This window comes from Lactuca serriola, chromosome 4, assembly GCF_051521515.1.
Source record: "Lactuca serriola cultivar US96UC23 chromosome 4, Lser_US96UC23_V15, whole genome shotgun sequence".
NCBI lineage: Eukaryota > Viridiplantae > Streptophyta > Magnoliopsida > Asterales > Asteraceae > Lactuca > Lactuca serriola.
Genome location: NC_136411.1, coordinates 350650190 through 350673047, shown reverse-complemented (window position 1 = coordinate 350673047; position 22858 = coordinate 350650190). Strand labels below are relative to the sequence as shown.

General features: G+C 40.0%; 1 protein-coding gene across 1 annotated transcript; it reads right to left on the bottom strand.

Moving 5' to 3' along the window:
* Positions 1-10637: 10637 nt before the first annotated feature.
* Positions 10638-11516, bottom strand: LOC145097568 (ethylene-responsive transcription factor ERF008-like). The gene has a single exon (XM_079035136.1). The coding sequence runs from the start codon at positions 11271-11273 to the stop codon at positions 10803-10805; it is 471 nt and encodes a 156-aa protein (XP_078891262.1). The 5' UTR covers positions 11274-11516; the 3' UTR covers positions 10638-10802.
* Between the last annotated feature and the right edge of the window lie 11342 nt (positions 11517-22858).

Sequence of the window (22858 nt, the reverse complement as noted above, 5' to 3'; positions counted from 1 at the left end):
TTTATTAAATTAGACCGCCTAGTATTTTAAAAGTGTAAAATACACCCTATACTATATATAACATTGAAAGTCTAGTATTATATATATATATATATATATATATATATATATATATATATATATATATATATATATATATATATATATATATAAGTAAACAGTCAGACTTACCGTTAGTTGGCCTCATTTACGAAGCTGGTCTATAAGGGGTGTTTAAGAAAATTGCCTATAAAATGGCGATTGAATGGGTATCCACTCTTACCCATCGCACTCTTGACTAGTGGAGGGTCGTTAGCCGAACGGGTAGGATAGGACAGAAACCTTCCATTATAAGTATAATGAAGTACAAAAGTAACTAAATGCTTTTACAAAATTCCCAATCTTAGTTACTTTAGGCAAAAGTGAATTGATGTAATTCCATGAAATTACACTTTCTGCCCTTGCAAAGACGTTAGTGGAGCGTATGTGGTTAACTGGCACACTAAATGGTTCTAAGCAAAGGTAGCAAAGGGTGACTCATTGTTTGTCATGGTTTGGTGGAGCGTGTGTGGTGAACCAGCATATCGAATAGGTGACTGTAACATTGGGGGCACCATGTAAGTTTGCATGGTTATTCACACCATGTTTTGTGATCCTCGGCATCCCAGTCACAAATCAAGGGGAATATCGAGATTTAAACATGCCATTGAAAAGCTCAATGAATCTCAAAAGATCTAGGAATTTTCAATAGATTTAAAACTTAAATTTCTTTTTCATTTTTCATGGTGGAAATTAGTGAATCGTCATTCACTTACCTTCAAATGTTCTGCAATTTGGGTTACGACATCCCTCTCCCAAGTTGTAGAGTATTGTGTTGGGTCCTAGCCTTAATATCTCATTTGGGTGATTTATTAAGGACTCAATCAATCAACTAACTTATATTTTCTCCCGTTTTGTAGATGTCAAAGTATGACAACTATGGTCTTCCTAAATCCCATGGAACAAGCTTTTCACATGAAGATGATATTCCACGATTCGATCGAGGAACACGAGATCATGCTTCACTTCCTCCACCTCCTCCTATTGTTCTCCCTAACCCACAAGTTCAAAAGATTGAAAAGTTCATGTAACACCGTAAATTTCAAGACAAAATTTTCATTTAAAATAATCATTTTATTCTTAGAACACTTGTTTAAAATCTCATTCATAATCGAATTACAAAACATAGCTCCATTTTCACTTGCATAGAAAAACCAGGATCCTCCAAAATATGACTCTTTCTCTGGTGTGTACAATCAAGCCGGTGCCGTCCCGTGATACTGAAAGAAACCTGAAAACAACATAACACAAAACACTGTAAGCACGAAGCTTAGTGAGTTCCCAAAAATACCACACACATAACACATATAAGCCACTCGAGGCTATAACTCTATGGGTCCGTGCACCCAAACTCTATGAACCCTCAGGTTCTAACTCCGTGAACCTTCCGGTTCTAACTCTAGGAACCCTTCGGTTCCAACTCTGCAAACATGCACAACATAAATCACATAGAAATAATGCAGTACAACACATAACATACATAGCATACAAATACTCTGTCACATAACTCTGGTTACCTACTCAAGGTAAAGTATAGTGAGAAGACTCACCTGACAAGCAGAAAGTAGATATCTCCATACTTGAATCTCGAACTTGCCACCGCCTAACACGTAAGGCAAAACTCTCATGACTATAACTCTCGAGACTAGAATCAATCCTCTCAATGCACCCTCTTAAGGGTAAAAGACTATTTTACCCCTCTCTTGGCCCAAAGGCCACATTGCTGACCAAACCCTAAAAGTCAACGGTCAACCCTTGGTCAAAATCAAAGTCCTCAGTCAAAGTCAACCCCTGACTGACCCTACTCGCCGAGTCAACCCTATGACTCGCCGAGTTCCTATAATCAGAACTTCACTCAATCCACGACCTAACTCGCCGAGTCACTCCGAGACTCGCCGAGTCCAACAACTCTGATTCCACTCGCACACAACTCACCGAGTCATCCCTTGACTCACCGATTCTCAACTCAACCAGGGAATATCGGGACTCTTCGACAAGACTCGCCGAGTCCAAGAACAGATTCGCCAAGTCCAAGACTATCATCAACCTACTCGCCGAGTTGTTCATACAACTCGCCGAGTTCCAGGCCATCTTCATCCAACTCGCCGAGTTGTTCTTCCAACTCGCCGAGTCCCAGCTCATCTTCAAGCAACTCGTCGAGTACACCTATGTGACTCGCCGAGTACCACCGGTCTGAATCCATTCAGAAGCATTCCAGGCCATACAATTGCTCCAAAACATAGATCTAGCCTCCTACCACTCATCCATCACGTAAAGTGGCAAACTTTACGTGAATCCAAAGAGATCTAGGCCATTTGCACATTGGGCTAGGGTTTGGGACATGAAAGCTTCACTAAACACTCCAACACAGGGACTTTCATGCTCTCTGATTCTTCTCCCTTCCAGATCTGAGGTAGCAACCTCATATCTAACCTCTAGACTTCCCATTTCATCCATAGACAAGTTCCCACAAACCCCAAAATGAAGAAACAACATAACAACAGCCCAAGAACGAGATATTACCTCCAAGAGATGCCCCAACTGCAATGTAATTCGGATCCAAGCAAAGCCCCTTGCTCCAAGCCTTCAATCTCCCAAAATTCCTTCAACAATTACTTCTCCAAGCTCCAATCCACTCAACAATGGCGCTTCACCGCGATTTAGGGTTTTCTGGGGCTTTAGGGGTGATAAAGAGGCTGGGAGGAAAACATAATATTCTTTATATAGGGCTCAACCCCGAGAATTAGGGTTTTCTCCAATCAGGGCCTACTCGCCGAGTCCTCCTCACTGACTCGCCGAGTCGGCTACTTAGCACGCGACCCAGTCGCGACTCTACTCGCCGAGTCACTCTTTCATAACTTACTCTTTTAGCCCTTCAACTCTACTCTTGATATTTCGGGATGTTACAGTTCAAACTCACTCAAGCCCTTTTGGCAAGTAAACATGAAGAAGGAAAGTCAGTGTGTGCACACATCCTAGAGATGAAGTCACACATTGATAGGTTAAGAATGTTGGGATCTATTGTCTGTGAGGAGCTGGCTGTTGACTGGGTTCTTCAATCACTTCCTGACTCATTTAGTGAGTTTGTAAGAGAGTACTATATGATGAACCACGACGTAACCCTCATCGATCTCACCTATGTGCTTATTACTGTTGAATCAGCAATGATTTGGCGCACTGGAAAAGCAAAGTTGATTGGTGGGATCTACCTTCCAGACCTCTATGGATATAGGCAGTGGCAACGAAAGGCATGCCATGATTGAAAAGTTTGATCATAAGAGAAAGGCAAAGTCAGAAGTAGTTCCATGTGCTATTCCAAAAGAGTCAATTTGCTTTTATTGCCAAGAGAAGGGGCATTGGAGACGAAGCTGCTCCATTTACCTAAGAGATCTAAGAGATGGGAGAGTCAAAATGTATGACTCTACTTTAGGTAAAATCCATTAACTAACTCTTTTAGGCTCCTATTCTAGATTCTTAATACATGATGTGATAAGATTACATTCGATGTTTTGTAGGATCGAAGAAAAGAGAGGAAGCTTAAGGGAAGAAGTGAGCAGAATTTAATCGTGAAGAAATGGATTTCGATCGCATTATTTGAAGATTAGAATCTTAAGCTACTACTTGGAGTTAGAATAGATTGTTTAGGAATATGTAACAACATAGTTTTTCAGTTGAATTGCATTGTAAGGACAAATTATTCCGCAATAAAATAAATTTTGATTTTATATTATTTATTTATCCTTGCAATGGCGTGAATGAAAAATTGATGTTTGTAAGCAATAATGGATTTGATTCTTAATTATGTTATTTGTGAAATGGTCAAGAATTTACCAAATCGGGAAAGTTTCTCATCGGCCAAGTTTCAATTGGACAGAAAATTGGAATCATACAACTTGATTGCATGATAAATGAGAAATTTCATATTTGGAAATTAGACTAATTCATTGACAAAGTGTCAAGTGAAAGACTATGAGATCGAGTACACAAGGTTGTGTGTTGATCAAGTCCACCACAAGAGTGACAAAGATATTTGTCGTGATTTACTAAAGGTTTAGTAAATATGATTATACTTATAAGATTAAGTGTAATTCCGAGTTGATGGAAAGAGTTTAAAACAATAGCAGAACAAATAAGAAGAATCAAGTAGGCAGAAAGAGAAAAGTTTCTCTATTCTAAGAAGAAGAGAGAGTACCTTTTATTATGTTTTATGATAGGTCTTAATGATTAAGAACCATATCTCGATTGATCCTCTAAGTGAGTCTTAGTGCAATTATATGTCTAAGAAGAGGAATTGAGAATTGAAGAAATAGTTAAATCAAGAAGCCAATCATACTTCGTTCCAAAAACAAGTCTTAGAGTTAAGATTGTAACATTGAGTGACAAGTCTTAAGAAGTTTTATAACATTCATCAAATGTAGAATTTGAAAAGGTTTTCTTATTCTTGCACGTTTGAAATTGGAAAGTTGTGATGTCTTGGATAAGACAAAGACTAACTAGGACCAATTTTGTGAAGTGTTTTGTCTTGATAAAAGCTACACTAACTCTTTGAATATTTGTTTGTCGAGAAATGTTTATTGACAAAAGAATCTTATATGTCAAGGAGCCAGTGGGAGTCTTAATGGTCTTGAAAAGTTTCAAGAACTAATCAAGAATAAACATTATCGATCATCACTAGCACACGACTTGAGGTTTACAACCTATCGTGTTGACACTATCTTGTTTCTGTGCGGTTCCAATTGAGTTAATTATGCATGTGAGTTCTATGAGTTCTCATTTGAACGCATAAAAGGCAAGCACTTTGATCAATGAAAAGTAAATTGATAGGAAAGGGTGAGCTGCTTAACTACCTGGAAGACATGGTGGGCAGCCGTGTTACCATAAGGCAAGAGATCAAGATTGAGAAGGTTCGGTCCATATGGGTTTGGATTTGTCGCAAACTTTGGTTTTGACAAATTCGCATGGATAGGAACACATACATCATTAAAATCTAAGTGTCATAAGATTCCCTCCTTCATGAAGATGAATGTGAGGAAATGCTTTCACTAAGAGAGATTTTAAGAAGATAGTGATTGTGAAATTGTATTCTCGAATTCGTTTATGGTTACGGTATCCCTTTCCATAATTCGAATTGTGACATTTGGCAATTAGTCTGAATTGTTTAGACACACATATGAGCTATCTAAGGCAAAGATGTATAAGATTAAGAAGCTTAGATAAAAGGATTATCAAAGCATTAGGTATTAGAAATATGAACTTCAAAAATTCAATAAGTATTGTTTTCTAGAAGTTCAGTTGTTTTCTAAAACATGTCAAAGCTAGTGGGAGCATAAGTGTTATGCTTATATGATAATAATCATCATGATAGTGGGAGCATAAAACTTGTGATTGTATGATTATTAAGACAAGTATTGCAAGTTAGCAATATTAATTATAGAAAACAAGAGTTATACTTTGCAAAGTCGTAAGGGTTGAATAGTTGTTTTGCTATAATTAAGGGAGAGAATATTATGCTTCATTTCAAATCTAAAGGCTTAGGTTGTGGAATGTTAATAAATTTAGTCAAGGATACATAGAGTGTTTTCAAATTTCGATTATGATTATGACATCCCTCTTCATAGTTCGAATTGTGAGAACGTGGCACATAAAATTTTATGGCAGAAGATTGATAAAGTATCAGATCTTTATGTAAGACATTATGCATTGAGTTCCATACACTTTGGGTATAGGATCGATTGCAAATGCTATAATATTTGACCATTCTAAAATTTTCCAAGTGTCTAGCGCATTTTGAGGGAAAAAGGACAAGAATCGGTTTGACTAAAATAATTAAACAACTATCAAAGGACGATCCAAAGCTCGCTGAGGATTGGTCGCTTATGAGTAGTTGGAAGTATGGTATTGGATGGACCATATCAACATAATTATGAATAGATAAGATTTTATTAAGAATAAGTTGTCGTATGGCAAAATATGGAAATGTTTCCATATTGGGAGTTGGATATTGAGAATCTATGTCTAGATTTGAAACTTTTATGCAAGAAGGATGTTCAAAGGAATGTACTTTGAGTGAGAGACATCATATCTATAGAATTGTTTTTGATGGAGATTGGCCAAGTCTTGATGATTTTGAGCTATGACTTTACGAAAGAATCATTGCATAAAGTGTTAGAATCTAGCATAAGTAACAAGAATTTGATATTCTTATACTTATGATAAGGATTGGGAGTTGTGAAATGAGTATGATTGGAAATGTGTTCATTTGATCTATTTTCACAAAGTAAGGACCGTAGATAAACATTGTGTGCATGTTGAGAGCATGGGACAAGTGTAGTTATAATTCAAGTAAGAAGTTGATTACCCGAAACAACAAATAATGAGTAATCAATATGATGATTAAATAAAATGTTTTATTTATACCCAGAGTTTGGGGCCATATGGGATTAGTATTATTCTTGTGTTTCACTTTGCATGTTTTGACTTCCTGGATAATTAAATTGGTTCGGAACAATCAAATTATTCGAACGAACGATAGTCGTTCATATGTTGGAAGTAAGTATGAATGAAGACTGTCGTGAATTGGTGTGTGGATTGTCTAAAGTGTATTAGACATAAGCAAATGTTTGTTGCAATGTTCATGTGTGCTTATGAATATGATTTGAGCATTGGATTAAACCCACGCTCACTTGGATCACTTCATGGATTTTATCACGAGTGATTGGTGAGACGATAATATCTTATATTCTTGAAACCAAGATGTGTGAGTTGTATCTTGCGAGTCGGTTAAACATTGATAATATGGTGTCATAAAATATATTGTTGTATGTGATTCAGTGAGTGAGTGCAAGCAAGCATTGATTCAAAGTTTATCCATTCCTTTTATCCAAAGTGGGATGAAAGCGATATATGTGGGCCCCTCGATGATTTAGTGATGACACCTAAGCGCTTGGCCAAGCCGGGACTAATTTGATGTGTTCAATTGTAGTCTGTTGTTAGTCATCATAAATCGGAAATTGGGAAACAACACATAGACAGAGAATGATTTAAATCCATGTCTCGGTCTATACGATATCTAGAATGGAGGAATATATGATCCCTTATATAAAGGACATGCTTCTGATAGGATCAGAGTTGACAACGGTTTTTGAAAGCTATGATTGCAGATCAAGATCTGAAGTCATATGCAGAATAGTTATTAGACTTATCCAAGTGGGAGACTGTTGGATTAGTGTCTAAGTCCATAACTATTTTGGTATGCACTTGACCCGATGGTGCATGGTCCTTTTGGGTTGCCTTCACCAAAGCAACTTGATAGGATGAATTATGGAGAGAGAGAGAGAGAGAGGATTAATCATGATTTTTTAATATATTATGAGAATAATATATTAAAGAAGAAATCATATTGGTTAATTAATATTAGTCAAGAATTAATAAGAATTAACTTTGTGGCTAAAAGACATTAATTAAATAAAGGGGATTAGAACTGTCAATTGTGTGATAGTTGAATATTGGGCTAATGGACTCCATAGAGGATGGAGTGGACGAATTCTATGGGGAAACCCATTAGAAATCGTCCAAAGCCTCTAAGGAGGGAGTTCATGGGTTGTTTAGGGCCTAAGCAATCAAATTAGGGTTTCCTTGTTAGATAACCCTAATAGCCTCACTATTTAAGGACCCGTAGGGCACCAAAAACGTGGCCAACTGATTCCTTAGGGTTTCTACACGTTTTTGGGTGCTTCCTATCTTATCATTCTTCATCCTCTTGCTCTTGGTATTTATGAGTCATTAAAGGAGTGACATTTGTGACTATAAGCTTTCCAAAGCCATTACAAGGAGGATTTGAGATTGTTATTGCTACATAACAATCAAGGTAAGATCTAAACCCCATTCTTATGTTAATATGATTAATTGTATGCTAGATCTAGGATTTGATGTCTTAGATGAATTGCATGTACAATAGAGAAACCTACATCCAAGCATTAGGTTTTGCATGAGCACATAGGATGTTCTTATGGCTAAAACCCATCACCATTAACATGTGCGACAGACCTTGGATACTATTTGTGTGCTATTTGGGCCTGTAAATACCTTACATGCGAAATGAGCCTTAGTTGTCCATTCATATATATATTTCGGGCCCATGTTATATAATTTCATTCCAATTTGGGCCTTTAAATGATTTACATGTTTAACGATGCCTTAGTGGTTCACATACATGGTTCATTGGGCCTGGAATGAGATTATACCTTTCTTCGTGTAAATTCGATTAAGGATCTAGTGAGTTTTGTCGGTTGGCACCTGTTAAGTGTATGATCGTAGCCTGTAGTTATAACCAGAGTCTCTTGGAGGGAGAGAGGGGATTTGTGTATAGATCTATACGGGGATGACACCCCACACCTAAGCTGTTCGCTACAGTTAGACTAACTCAGTCTAGGGTGACGAAAACCTTATAATCAAAAATCAAAATCGGCGTCCAACAACGCCAAGACAGGCGAAATTGTCATTATTTAGTATGGTTATGACGACTCACTTAGAGGAATTAACGTTATGAAGTTTACGGAAGACCATTCTCTTTTCTCTTGGATTATTCGGAAACATTCTCGTACTGGTACTCAACCTCGGGGGTTGGTATGGCAGCTTTCTCTTTTACAGACAACATCGGGTTGTCTGGGAACATTCTCTTTACATGCTCTTTACATTTTCTCTACATTCTCTTTACCCCTTTTAGTCAAATAAACAATAACATACATGCACTAATACAAGATCTAACACAAACATACTAAACAGTTTGCAGAAAATATAGGATTTTCTGGTGGTTTCAAAATTATACAAATCATTTTCACAAACATGCTTATGAACTTACCAACATTTTCTGTTGAACGTTTTCAAAATAACTTGTATTCTCAGGAAACCGTTGAAACAGGATGAATGAAACAAACTAATGGATATTGTGTTATATTTTGTTTCATCATACTCTTACTATTTTGGCATGTAATATTCAAATACAATACTCGATGTAACCAATGAATGTTGCTATATTACATGTGTGATTATGATGATGTTATGTTTCAATTATATTCACTGTAATGATATTTCAAGATGAAGCCACACACAAGCCCCCGGACGTTTCTGCCGTCTGGTTCGGGGGTGTGGCAATTTCCAACCTTCCAAATGATCCATGCCAATGAATAGATTAAAGTCAAACAAATCTTTTTTTTCTTATCATGTTTCGACACAGTCAATGTATTAAGAAGAACAATGTTATTGTTAGGAATAAAGTCAATCGAACCACCTCCAAACTTGATCAGCAAAAAACGTCAAAGTATATATGCTCTATATCTTCCTCCTCTCTACCACAAATCGGACAGACAATAGTCTAAAATTACCACAAGCCTTTAAATTGGTAGCCACTTGAATCGTATTGATAAGCACCCTCCATATGAAAATCGACACCCATCTAAGTCAAGTAAAATACATCTAAGTCAAGTAAAACCCCGAATTAATTAAGCTCACATCTTCCTGTTTATCCGCCATTAGCAATCGCAACAATCAAACAGAAAAATCCCCCTTCCCCGTCCAAGAATTAGCCGAAAGCTTGATGTTGGCGAGAATCCTAACTAAACCATCCAACTCGACCGTCTCCATGCCTCTTCACAGATCTCTTTTCCGCAACCCATATTAGGTAAAAACTTGAGTCGAGGGGTCAATATGAGAACATTGTGGAAATTATTGAAATCTTAAATAATTGAGAATCATCCATTCATTCCCCATAATCAAATTTGGGCATACAAATTGATGTTATTAAAATATTACAACATAGATTATAATGTAGGGATGAGCATATGACCCGTTGGACCGGACCGGACCGGAAAAAAACCGGGACCGGACCCGGACCGGACCAAATATACATATTAATGGGCCGGTTTTCGGGTTTTGTTTTTACCACTAATCGGGTTTCGGGTTTGGATTGGACCGTACCCGGAATACAGGATTTAACCTGGACTGGACCGGATATTTTTTCCTCCTTAAAATATATAGATAAGGATATTGAATTACTAGTTAATGTTATATATAATATTATGTATAAAACTTGATGTTTTTATTGTAACAATATTTATAAATCTTGATTAACGTTTGTTTCTATCACTTTATAATATAATGTGTCATGTGCAACCAAATGAAGAAAAATCACAACAATGGGTATATTGGGTTAGATTTTCATTTGTTATTAAGAATTTAATCCTATCATAAGTTCGAATTTGAATGATGTTACAAAATAATTTATGTGTTAAAAGTCATATACGAAGGTTGGAGTTGAGTTTGAATAATGTTACAGAATAATTTCGTACTTCTTAATTGATTCTATTTGATTTAATAAAAATTACCATATTTTAGTAATTATGTGACATTTTCAATTATAAAAATAATAAATATGTAATATTAAATTATTAAAAACTTATGTTTTATTTACTGATAAAAGGATATCTTAGTTTAATTTTTTAGAAAACTAAGCCAAAATTAATATTAATATTAATGGAACGCAAAGAAAAGAGCAAAAAACAAGAACGAGAAAAAATATATATACAATATTTTCCTTGTAAACCTCAAAACTTGTTTCATCTGTTTCCAAGATAGAAATAGATAATACATGAGAGAAAACTAAAACAAAGGAAAATAAAAGGGTCTTCATACTGCAAATTACTAAATTACCCCGACAGTTATACCCCTCACGAATAATCCCCATCTGGGTCTTCGGGTTCGGGTTCTTTGTTCAAGTCGGGTTTCTCCCGAAACCCACAACTACACGGCTTCAGTTCAAAAGTCGGTTCCTGCGTACCACTCATATGCAACGACTTACAACTTGTCTCTGCATCCACTCTCGCCCCAACTTCTATCGCTTTTTTCCGAATCGACGCCGCAGATAACTCACCCAGCAGCCCATCGGACGCCAATAATTCCGGGAAATTCAGCCTCGCCGATGGCCCACGGAGGTAATACACGGCGGTGTCGTACGCTCGGGCTGCGGCAACCGGCGTAGAATAAGAACCTAGCCAAATTCTCGACCGCTTATTCGGCTCCCTAATCTCCGCCACCCACTTCCCCCACTTCCTCATCCGTATCCCCTTGTACGACTTCTGATCGGTCTTCTTCTTGCCGGTTGAAGTATTACACGGCCCTCCTCCTCCTCTAGCCTCCATCGATCTCTGTTCCACCGATTGGAAAAAGAAAAAGAGTAGAGAGAATAGAGAAAATGGGTAACCGGAAGACGAAAAGATAAATCCAAAAGCACCGACAACTTTATAAAAATTGGCTATTGGTGTCTGTGTGTATATATACGGCCTACAGCTCGGCGTGTAAATAAATATTGAATTAATTGATAAAGGGTTAATTGGCCGCCATGAAGAGAGAGTGTTTTAGGGAGGTGGGGATTTTTAATTCAAAATTTTGGGTCTACTGACAGATGAGATGAGAAAGAAGGGGTGGGGTTGTGTGTTGCGGGGAATAATATATTAACGAATGGAATATATATATATATATATATATATATATATATATATATATATATATATATATAGAGAGAGAGAGAGAGAGAGAGAGAGAGCATTGGGTCGAACTCTTCTTTGGTGTCAAGGTAATCGCGATGAATACTCATCGACTTCGAGGAAAGGCTAGAAGAATGAGACTCATTATGGGACACACAATGCATTACAGACGTATGATCATTACGCTTCAACCGGGTTATTCTATTCCGCCTCTTAGAAAGAAAAGAACTTAAATCAAAATACTTAATAGCATGACGATACATTTATACAAAACTTCTACCCCGAGCACACGCAATGGAGTCGTAGACAGTAAAGTGAAATCCAATCCACGAAATAATTTGATCTATGGACAACATCATTGTGGTAAAGGTTGTAATGTCAGAGGAATCATTATCGCAGGGCATAGAGGGGGAGGTCATAAGCGTTTATACCGTAAAATAGATTTTCGACGGAATGAAAGACATATATGGTAGAATCGTAACCATAGAATACGATCCGAATCGAAATGCATACATTTGTCTCATACACTATAGGGATGGTGAGAAGAGATATATTTTACATCCCAGGGGGGCTATAATTGGAGATATATATATATATATATATATATATATATATATATATATATATATATATATATATATAGATATATGTGTGTGTGTGTGAATCATGTCGTTTTGGTTAGAGGATTGCGGGTTAAAGGACCAGAAAATATGATTCGGATACAACACGTACAATTAAACATATCATCTGGTTCAACACAAATACGACCCGTCTAACCATTTTAACTTCATGTATCCGCGAGTCATAATCGGATTCACGAGTCACTCTCATGCAAGAGCATTTAGACATCATCTTCATTTATTTTTAATATATTTAATATTATTTATAAAGTTATTTGCCTTATTTTTTTTAACAAATCATATATTTGTTAAAAAAAAGTATTTAGTGATAGAAGATCTTATATTAAACAATAGTCGATTATGCCAGTTGTGACACGTAGAAAGGATTCGGAGTAAAAGAAATGTGGATTCAAAACTTGAGAGAGGATGAGACTAAGAGTTCAAAACTTCTCGTTTAGCATGTTAAAGATGTAACATCCGGATTCCCAGGTATATTATTTTATGCATTTATTTTAGAGTTTGTGGAGGGACTCGACGACTTGGTGTTTAGACTCGTCGAGTAAGGTCGCGATTTCTCATCCGGATTAATGACCGGACTCGGCGAGTTCATGAGTGGACTCAGCGAGTCCGCGCTGGTTAATGAAACGCTAATTTCTCGGGTTTGGGACCTATTTAAGGCCCTTAGGGCCGTCATTTGCGGCTACCAAACCTCAGAGAGAAACCCTAAAAGAGCTAGAGCGTTTGTGAGAGGAAAGGAGCCATTTCTTGATCTTTTTGGTTGATTCTTGCAAGAAGGAGGTGATTCAAGCTTAGAGGAGACCAAGGAGGTTGTGCATCTGGGGATTTTAAGCAAAAGACTTCATCTTTGAGGTATTATATCGCCCTTTATCTGTTTTGTTGAAGGAATCCATAGATGTAGAGTTTTTATGTCCTTTATTGGAAAGAATTATGAGAATATGGCCTCTATTCATATTGAGACTTCAGATCTGGACCCATAGTGGTCTAAAGAGCATATTCCAGCTTGCTTTATGTTGAGCTACGGAGGTAATGAGCTTAGGGTGTTGTTTTTGGGGCTAAATCACCAAGTGAAACCTCCTAGACGTCACATGAGTGTCAAGATTCGAGCATTATGTGATTAGCAGGCTTAGGAAGGTCAGATCTATGGATCAAAGGAAAAGATCTGACCTCAGGAGGTCAATTGAGTTTGTGCATGGCATGAACTCGTCGAGTCCAAGGGCAGACTCGGCGAGTAGGGTTAGGGTTTCCCGTAAATCACTTAGTGAGTAACTTGCCGAGTTGGGGGAATGACTCAGTGAGTCAGAGGGGGGATAGAGGACTGGAGTTCAAGGCGGAACTCGCCGAGTTGATCTTGAGACTCGGCGAGTTGAGTCGGGGTGGCCCCGCGATTCATGCCAGGTGTAACTCGTCGAGCAAAGGGAAAGACTCGACGTGCCAAACGAGACTAGAGAGATAGTGGACATGTGTAAACTCACCGAGTCGCCCAAGTGCACTCGACGAGTCGGGTTAAATCTTGACCGTTGACTTTTTTGACTTTTAGGTTTTGGTCAACAATGGGGTCTTTGTGTCAAGAGAGGGGTAAAACGGTCTTTTACCCTTCTGAGGATGCCAAGAGAGAGTTGAGTCTAGTCTCGAGAGTTATATTTATGAGAGTATTTACTTTATGTGATCAGGCGGAGGCTAGGCCATATTTCTACCGAGTCAGAGATTTACCGAGATTTCTGAGGTGAGTCTTCTCACTATACCTTACCTTGAGTGGTAACAGAGTTATGTGACAGAATTATTGTATGCTATTTATGTGATGTGTTGCACTGTATTATTTCTATGTGATTTATGCCGTGTGTATATCAGAGTATATTAGAGTTAGAACCGGAAGGTTCACAGAGCTAGGACCAGAGGGTCCACAGAGTTAGATGTGCCAGTGTAGTATTTGTATGCTAATTATGTGTTGGGATTTATTATTTCTATGTGATTTATGCCATGTGTATATCAGAGTATATCAGAGTTAGAACCGAAAGGTTCACAGAGCTATGACCAGAGGGTCCACAGAGTTAGGGCTCAAGGGCCCGTAGAGTTATAGCCTCGAGTGGCTAGTACGTGTTATGCGTGGTATTTTGGGGAACTCACTAAGCTTCGTGCTTACAATGTTTTGTGTTATAGGTTTCAGGTTTTCTCAAGATCACAGGATGACACCGGCTCGATTGTACACACCAGAGGAAGAGTTTGTTTTGAGGATCCTGGTTTATTAATTGATTGAACAAAAGATTCATGTATTGTAATTAAAACAAAAAGGAGATTTTTATGAAAAGTGTTAAAGAGATAAACTATTTTAAATTCAAAATTTTGTTTTGAAAATTTTGGTGTTACAAGTTGGTATCACAACCTTGGTTTGAGGGATTCGGATGCACCTTCGGGTAACCTGGACTCAAACTGAGGAAGTAAGAAGAGTTTTCAAGGAAATGATTTTCTAAAAGTGAATAAGAGTTAAAAGAGAAAGCAAGAAAGAGCAGTGTGTACAATCAGCCAGAGCCCGAACGGTGATTTCCCAAAATACCCCTACTTTTGTGTTATGAGATATTTATGATACATTTTATGAGATATTATGGATGCTAGAGACAGGCTAGGTATTTCATATCTTAGGACTAGAGTGGCATGATTTGTGATGCCTTAGCCTAGGAGTTGCTGTTATATGTGATGCGCTTTTGAGTATGAGTGAGAGTATTCAGTTAGAATCCTTCTAGGGGATTTGAGTAGAGGAGTAATCTAGGAGAGACGCCTAGATGAGTATTGTGGTGCTTATCGAGAGAATAGTTAGAACCCGCGAGGGGTAGAATTGCAGAGTTCGGTGGTACTTTGGGAGAATGAGCAGAGCAAGCGGAGCTATCACCCAGAGTGAGTTCTATGTATTCTTCGATGCCCGAATGTTGCTTGCTTCGTGCTTTGTGGAACTCTCGATGATGGGAGTCAGCTACCGAGTGAATATGACGATATTCAGGAGGTAGATGGTTGGCATCATTAGGAGCTCTTCAGTAGCTGATGGCGGAGAAGTGGGAGGACCAAGGAAGAGCCTAGGGAGTAACCTTAGCCAGATGAGTACGCTGGCGGAGTAGAGCATTTCGCTAAGGAGCGAGCACACGTGACGGAATTGGTGAACGAGAAGGTTGAGCAACTACTTAGGAGCTCTGGGATGGTCCGTGTGGAAAGTATGGGTAGATGTGGCAGGTAGTATGGGCCCATACTACCGAAAGCAGAGGACCCATACTCGATACAGGGAGTATTCTGCAGGTTCTAAGTAGTAGATTGAGGAGTGATGTTACGGTTCGAGTACCATACATCGGAGCAGATTGAGGAGTGATGTTATGGTTCGAGTACCATACATCGGAACATATTGAGGAGTGATGTTATGGTTCGGGTACCATACATCGGCGTAGACTGAGGAATAATGTTATGGTTAGAGAGCAGATTGAGTAGTGATGTTATGGTTTGAGTACCATACATCGGAGCAGATTGGGAAGTGATGCCATGGTTCGAGTACCATGCATCTTAGCAGATCGAGGGGTGATGTTATAGTTCGAGTGCCATGTATTGTATCCGATCGAGGAGAGATGTCATGGGATGAGTACCATGGTTCTTAGCATATGATGCTTGTGATTCTACGGTTGTCCGGTCAGGATTGATTGGTGGAGTTTGGACGTGATGGGGTTTTAGGCCTGAGGGCCATGATTGAGTCCGAAGTGGCATCCCTTGAGAGGGAGGTCGGGAGCATTTCAGAGTATTATTGGTAAGATGTCAGATGTAGTCGCAAGACTCAGGGATTTGTAGAGAAGGCATTTATGGGGGATTGCGGCCTGAGTGAGCGATCAGTCAATGGAGGAGATGTCACCTTCTGTGACCTGATGGGTGCTATTTATGTTTCTGTGGGAAACAAGAGAAATGTGAGATTTCAGTTCTGGGTTTAGGAGTAAACCCTACGGGTTGACATTGATGTTGATTTTTCCACCAGTGTATCAGGCAGAAGGCCTGCCGCGAGGAAATGATCTACCATGAGCAGGTAGTCAGTGGGGACTGAGATGGTCAAGGACCACATTACACCCTAATTGGGTATAGTAGGGTGTGTGGTAGCGGTATCAGCGGGTAATCCAGACAAGTATATCAGAGCGGTGGCTCTTTTGTCTATGATGGGTATTGAGTATGGTAGTGGAGTCCTTGTTCTTGTGATGATTCACGTGTTGGGATGGGATTTGAGAAGTCGGGGATGAAGAGTATGAGGATTTATTGTTTCAGTCTAAGAGTCAGTGATAGTATTGGACAGTTGAGATGTTCGGTATTGGGATGGTGTGATGCTTCGAACGGCTAGAGGCAGTCGTGATGAGAAATTCCTAAGGATTTCATCGGAGATTTAGGGTATTTGAGGTTTCTTGATCCCTACGTGGGGAGATCATTGGGCGTTGTGTGGCACCTTCCAAGCATAGGTGCGATGTTTCTAATGGAAACCATCTGTGGGGTAGATTGTTGATGCGTCAATTGGTGATGGTTCGAACCCTAAGTGGGGGAGAACCGGGTATTTTATTAGGGAAACTAGATATTTGTGCAAGATCGGTTAGGGGTTGGATACAGAGACCTGAGGCTCGAATTCATGAGACCAGGGTCATTGGTGATTAAGGAGAGGTACAGAGCGAAATAATGCATGTGGTGCATGTCTGAAAAAGGATGAGTGACTCCACGGCAGGTGGCCGATGGTCAGGAATCTGGTGGTGGTCAGGGCCGTTTCGAGTGGAAGGCTCGTAATGATGGTATGGGGAGTTGAGAACTTATGGGTCGAAGTATGGATAGAAGATTATCGAGCAGCCAACTCCCGGACCGGTATGTGTATTTTTGCTTGGATTTTGAGTAGTAGGGAAAAGGGTTTCGGAGGTCATCAGCGTGTTCTGTAGCGTTAGCGCTTTCTTTGTATTCCAATTGAGTGTTTGGATACACTGAAGTTGAGCATTGGGTAAAATGAAGAATTATTTATGGGGTTTAAAGGAAATGTATTGTTGTATCTGTATGGTGTTAGGAGTAGGAGATCAGTGGTTGAGGCAGGACATTGTGATGTTCTGTAATGGTGTTCCGTAATACCCGGGTATAATGTTCTGATTTCGGAGTTATTTGGAATCTTGAGTTTGAGACGACTAGTGGTGTATCATGTATCTACAGTTCCAGTGGGAGCCCTTCGGGTATTGGCATCAAGAGGGATTAATTAAGAAAGTGGATCTCCGCAGAGGTGGGTATTTTGTTATAGCAGTTACCACTAGAGTCTGTGATGCATATGTGGGACAAGGGTGTGTAGCTATCTATGATAGTCTACGGAGCATGGTTTAGTGGACGTAGTGTGGCGTTGTGATGAGAATGAGAGTATGGGGTGAAGATACGGGGAGCCGTAGTATTCACTAGTCAGTGGGTGTTGTGATGCTACAGGGAGTCGTAGTACTCACAAGTCAGAGAGAGGGAGTCGTGGTACTGCGGGGAGCCGTAGTACTCACTAGTCAGTTGGTGTTGTGATGCTACGGGGAGCCGTAGTACTCACAAGTCAGAGAGAGGGAGTCGTGGTACTGCGGGGAGCCGTAGTACTCACTAGTCACAGGCTGTCGTGATGTTCTGGGGAGCCATAGTACTCACTAGATGGCAAGTGAGTGTGATGATGGAGTGTTCTCCGATCAGTGTATGATGCAAAAGAGTTTTAGGCTTGAGTAGCCCTAGTATTGTGTTTTTGGAGCCTAGTGGTTGAACCAGGGGTGAGACTGGGGTCTCCGTCTCTGTCAGGAATCATTATATTTTGTTTTGAGTTGTGATTGTCGCAACATGAGGAAGTTGGAAAAGTGGTATTGCACGGGGCACATGCCGAGTCATGAGAAGAGTATCTTATTGGGTAGCGAGGTTCCAACTTTGGGTCGGACCAAACTCTCGAGTTGAGTTTGGCATTGATGGTGCATGGGTAATCGAGATGAAATTCTGGAATTCTGAGGTGAATTCTTGGATGAGGGTATTGTTGTCGTCCGATGTCTAAAACGTGTATATGTCAGTAACCGGGTACGGGAGATACTGCGAGATGCACATGAGATATGTGCAGCAGACATCAGAGGTCGAGGTTGAGTCGATCTTTGGTTGGATTGTAGTTTCCGTATGAGGTAAAGAGAATTTTTTGACTTGTGTGTCACTGGGCCGAGATAGTTGACACGAGAAGGAAGTTAGTGAGACATTCTGAATCATGTCATGGGTAACCATGGAAGTTCAACTATGGGGTTGAGGTTCTATGAGTTTTCCTATTACAACAGCCATCATTCGAGTATCGTTATGCCACCCTTTGAGTTGTTGTATCGGAGGAGGTGTCGGACCCCCATTTGCTGGGGAGAGGTATGGTAACGTGTGTTGGGTAGTACATAGATTGCGCTTCTGACGACCGAGCAGATTCAGCAGGTCAGACAGAGGTTGTTGACCGCTCAGAGTCGCCAGAAGAGTTATGCGGACAGGCGCCGGTTCGAGCTCGAATTTCAGAACGGCAATTTCGTGCTCCTGAAGGTCTCTCCTTGGAAAGGAGTGATCCGATTCAGGAAGAGGGGCAAGTTGGGGCCCCGATATATTGGACCTTTCAGGGTGATCACAAGACTAGGCAGGGTAGCCTACCATTTGGAGCTACCTGCAGAGTTGGGTCAGATACATGACCCCTTCCACGTGTCGTAGCTGAGAAAGTGTATAGCCGACGAGTCGGCAGTGGTATCATTAGAGGATATTCAGCTGGATGCGAGCCTGAACTATGTTGAGAGACCGGTGGCGATCAAGGATTGGAAGATCAAGGTGCTGAAGAACAAGGAAGTGCCTTTGGTGCAGGTCCAGTAACAGCATCGGAAAGGGTCAGAGTTGACTTGGGAACCGGAGCGAGAGATGCGTGAGCAGCATCCAGAGTTGTTTGTAGAGTGAGACTTCGAGGACGAAGTCTGATTCTAGTGGGGGAGACTTGTAACATCCGGATTCCCAGGTACGTTATTTTATTCATTTATTTTAGAGTTTGTGGAGGGACTCGGCAACTTGGTGTTTAGAATCGACCAGTAGGGTCGCGATTTCTCATCCGGATTAATGACCGGACTCGGCGAGTTCATGAGTGGACTCGGCGAGTCCGTGCTGTTTAATGAAACCCTAATTTCCCGGGTTTGGGACCTATTTAAGGCCCTTAGGGCCGTCATTTGTGGCTACCAAACCTCAGAGAGAAACCCTAAAAGAGCTAGAGCGTTTGTGAGAGGAAAGGAGCCATTTCTTGATCTTTTTGGTTGATTCTTGCAAGAAGGAGGTGATTCAAGCTTAGAGGAGACCAAGGAGGTTGTGCATCTGGGGATTTTAAGCAAAAGACTTCATCTTTGAGGTATTATATCGCCCTTTATCTGTTTTGTTGAAGGAATCCATAGATGTAGAGTTTTTATGTCCTTTATTGGAAAGAATTATGAGAATATGGCCTCTATTCATATTGAGACTTCAGATCTGGACCCATAGTGGTCTAAAGAGCATATTCCAGCTTGCTTTATGTTGAGCTACGGAGGTAATGAGCTTAGGGTGTTGTTTTTGGGGCTAAATCACCAAGTGAAACCTCCTAGACGTCACATGAGTGTCAAGATTCGAGCATTATGTGATTAGCAGGCTTGGGAAGGCCAGATCTATGGATCAAAGGAACAGATCTGACCTCAGGAGGTCAATTGAGTTTGTGCATGGCATGAACTCGTCGAGTCCAAGGGCATACTCGGCGAGTAGGGTTAGGGTTTCCCGTAAATCACTCAGTGAGTAACTTGCCGAGTTGGGGGAATGACTCAGTGAGTCAGAGGGGGGATAGAGTACTGGAGTTCAAGGCGGAACTCGCCGAGTTGATCTTGAGACTCGGCGAGTTGAGTCAGGGTGGCCCCACGATTCATGCCAGGTGTAACTCGTCGAGCAAGGGGAAAGACTCGACGTGCCAAACGAGACTAGAGAGATAGTGGACACGTGTAGACTCACCGAGTCGCCCAAGTGCACTCGACGAGTCGGGTCAAAGCTTGACCGTTGACTTTTTTGACTTTTAGGGTTTGGTCAACAATGGGGTCTTTGTGTCAAGAGAGGGGTAAAACGGTCTTTTACCCTTCTGAGGATGCCAAGAGAGAGTTGAGTCTAGTCTCGAGAGTTATATTTATGAGAGTATTTACTTTATGTGATCAGGCGGAGGCTAGGCCATATTTCTACCGAGTCAGAGATTTACCGAGATTTCTGAGGTGAGTCTTCTCACTATACCTTACCTTGAGTGGTAACAGAGTTATGTGACAGAGTTATTGTATGCTATTTATGTGATGTGTTGCACTGTATTATTTCTATGTGATTTATGCCGTGTGTATATCAGAGTATATTAGAGTTAGAACCGGAAGGTTCACAGAGCTAGGACCAGAGGGTCCACAGAGTTAGATGTGCCAGTGTATTTGTATGCTATTTATGTGTTGGGATTTATTATTTCTATGTGATTTATGCCATGTGTATATAAGAGTATATCAGAGTTAGAACCGGAAGGTTCATAGAGCTATGACCAGAGGGTCCACAGAGTTAGGGCTCAAGGGCCCGCAGGGTTATAGCCTCGAGTGGCTAGTACGTGTTATGCGTGGTATTTTGGGGAACTCACTAAGCTTTGTGCTTACAGTGTTTTGTGTTATATGTTTCAGGTTTTCTCAAGATCACGGGATGGCACCGGCTCGATTGTACACAACATGGGAAGAGTTTGTTTTGAGGATCCTGATTTATTAATTGATTGAACAAAAGAGTCATGTATTGTAATTAAAACAAAAAGGAGATTTTTATGAAAAAGAGATAAACTATTTTAAATTCAAAATTTTGTTTTGAAAATTTCGGTGTTACAAAAGACATTTACTTTAAGGTTACACAAATTTAGGGTAACACATACTCAAAAATGTTAAATATATTTTTTAACATAGTATAATTAAACGAGTTGGTGGGTCGTCCTCCTAACCTGCCTACGCCATCCCATTCACCACACGTTTATTACATAGGTTGGGTGGGTAACCCCGAAAATGAATCAAACTCGTTGATTCTGAGATCTCCATATGAGATTCAGAGTTTTCTTGGTTTGGTTGGTTATTATCGGAGATTAAGCCACGATTTCTACAAGATTGTTGTTCCTTTGACCCGACTGACCAAAAAGTCGGTGACTTTTTGCTGGGGGCCTGAGCAGCAGGCAACTTTTGAGATTCTGAGATAGTGGAAGTGTGAGGCGTCGATTCTGAGCCTACCAGAGGGTGTTGATGATTTTATGGTTTACTGTGATGCTTCGATCTCTGGTCTGGGGGCAGTGTTGATGAAGAGGGACCGCGTGATCGCTTACGCTTCGAGGCAATTGAAGCCTCATGAGTCGAACTATCTGACGCATGATTTGGAGTTGGGGGTCGTAGTTTTCGCCCTCAGGATTTGGCAGCATTACCTTTTTTGGGCTCGTTGTACTTTTTAAAGGGTTTTGAGCATTCTAACACTCCTAAGGTGTACATGCAACCCTAGAAACCTTGGATCTATGTTTTACCAAGATACATGCAAATTTAATTTTCCAAGGTTCTTAACCTAACTTACATGGCATGGGGAACTTTGAAATATAAAAGCTAGTAGGAGAACATACCTTTCTTGTTGCTTAGATTCCTTGAGAACCTTGTGAGCCTAGCACCTCAAGTGTGATACCTCAAATGTTTCACACAACACCACAACTCTTGGAATAACTTTAAGAGAAGTCCACACACACTCAAAATCGGCTAGCCCTCTTGTTCTTTCTTAGTCACCGATTTTGCTAGACATGGAGCTTCTTATATAGTGTGCCACATGTAGGGTTACTCCATGTAAACCCTAATGTGCATGGCTTTTCATATTCCATGATCCATGGGTTTATAACCTCCATGGACTATCCATGGAGCACCTTATGGGTTTTAGCCCAACTTAATAAACCATGGATCATTAGCCCACTATATAAGAATGAATGATTTACACAATCAACCCGATATATTTATTTAGTCTCCTTTTGATCACCAAAATAATTCTAAATTAATTATTGATCAATACTAATTAAATAATATTATTAATATATTAGAACTTATAATATATTAATAAACCATAAGTGTCCTTTCTCTCATTTAGTATATCCAAGTGTTGCAATGCCATGGAACCCAAATGGACCATGCCAACTGGGTCGAGTACATTCCAGAAATAGTTATGAACTTAGACATCTAATCCAACAGTCTCCCACTTGGATAAGTCTAATAACTATAACTGCAAGAATGACTTCAGGAACCGATCAGCAATCGTAGCTCTTTCAAAGTCTCGCGGAACTGAGATGATGATGATACGCCATTTAAGATAAGTGATCGTATAATCCTCTGTTCTAGATATCAGCCGAAAAAATACATGGAACAATGTCGTACTTATTGTCCAACAGTTTGTTTCCTGATTTCCGATTTGTTTGACACAGAACTTAATCGAACACATCAATTTAGTTCTGACCGGGCCCGGTACATAGGTCACAACAAAATCATCGAGGGGCCCAGATATCACTTCTAATCC

Coding starts and splice junctions, on each gene's coding strand:
- LOC145097568 (XM_079035136.1), bottom strand. CDS start 11,273: ATGGAGGCTAGAGGAGGAGGAGGGCCGTGTAATACTTCAACCGGCAAG.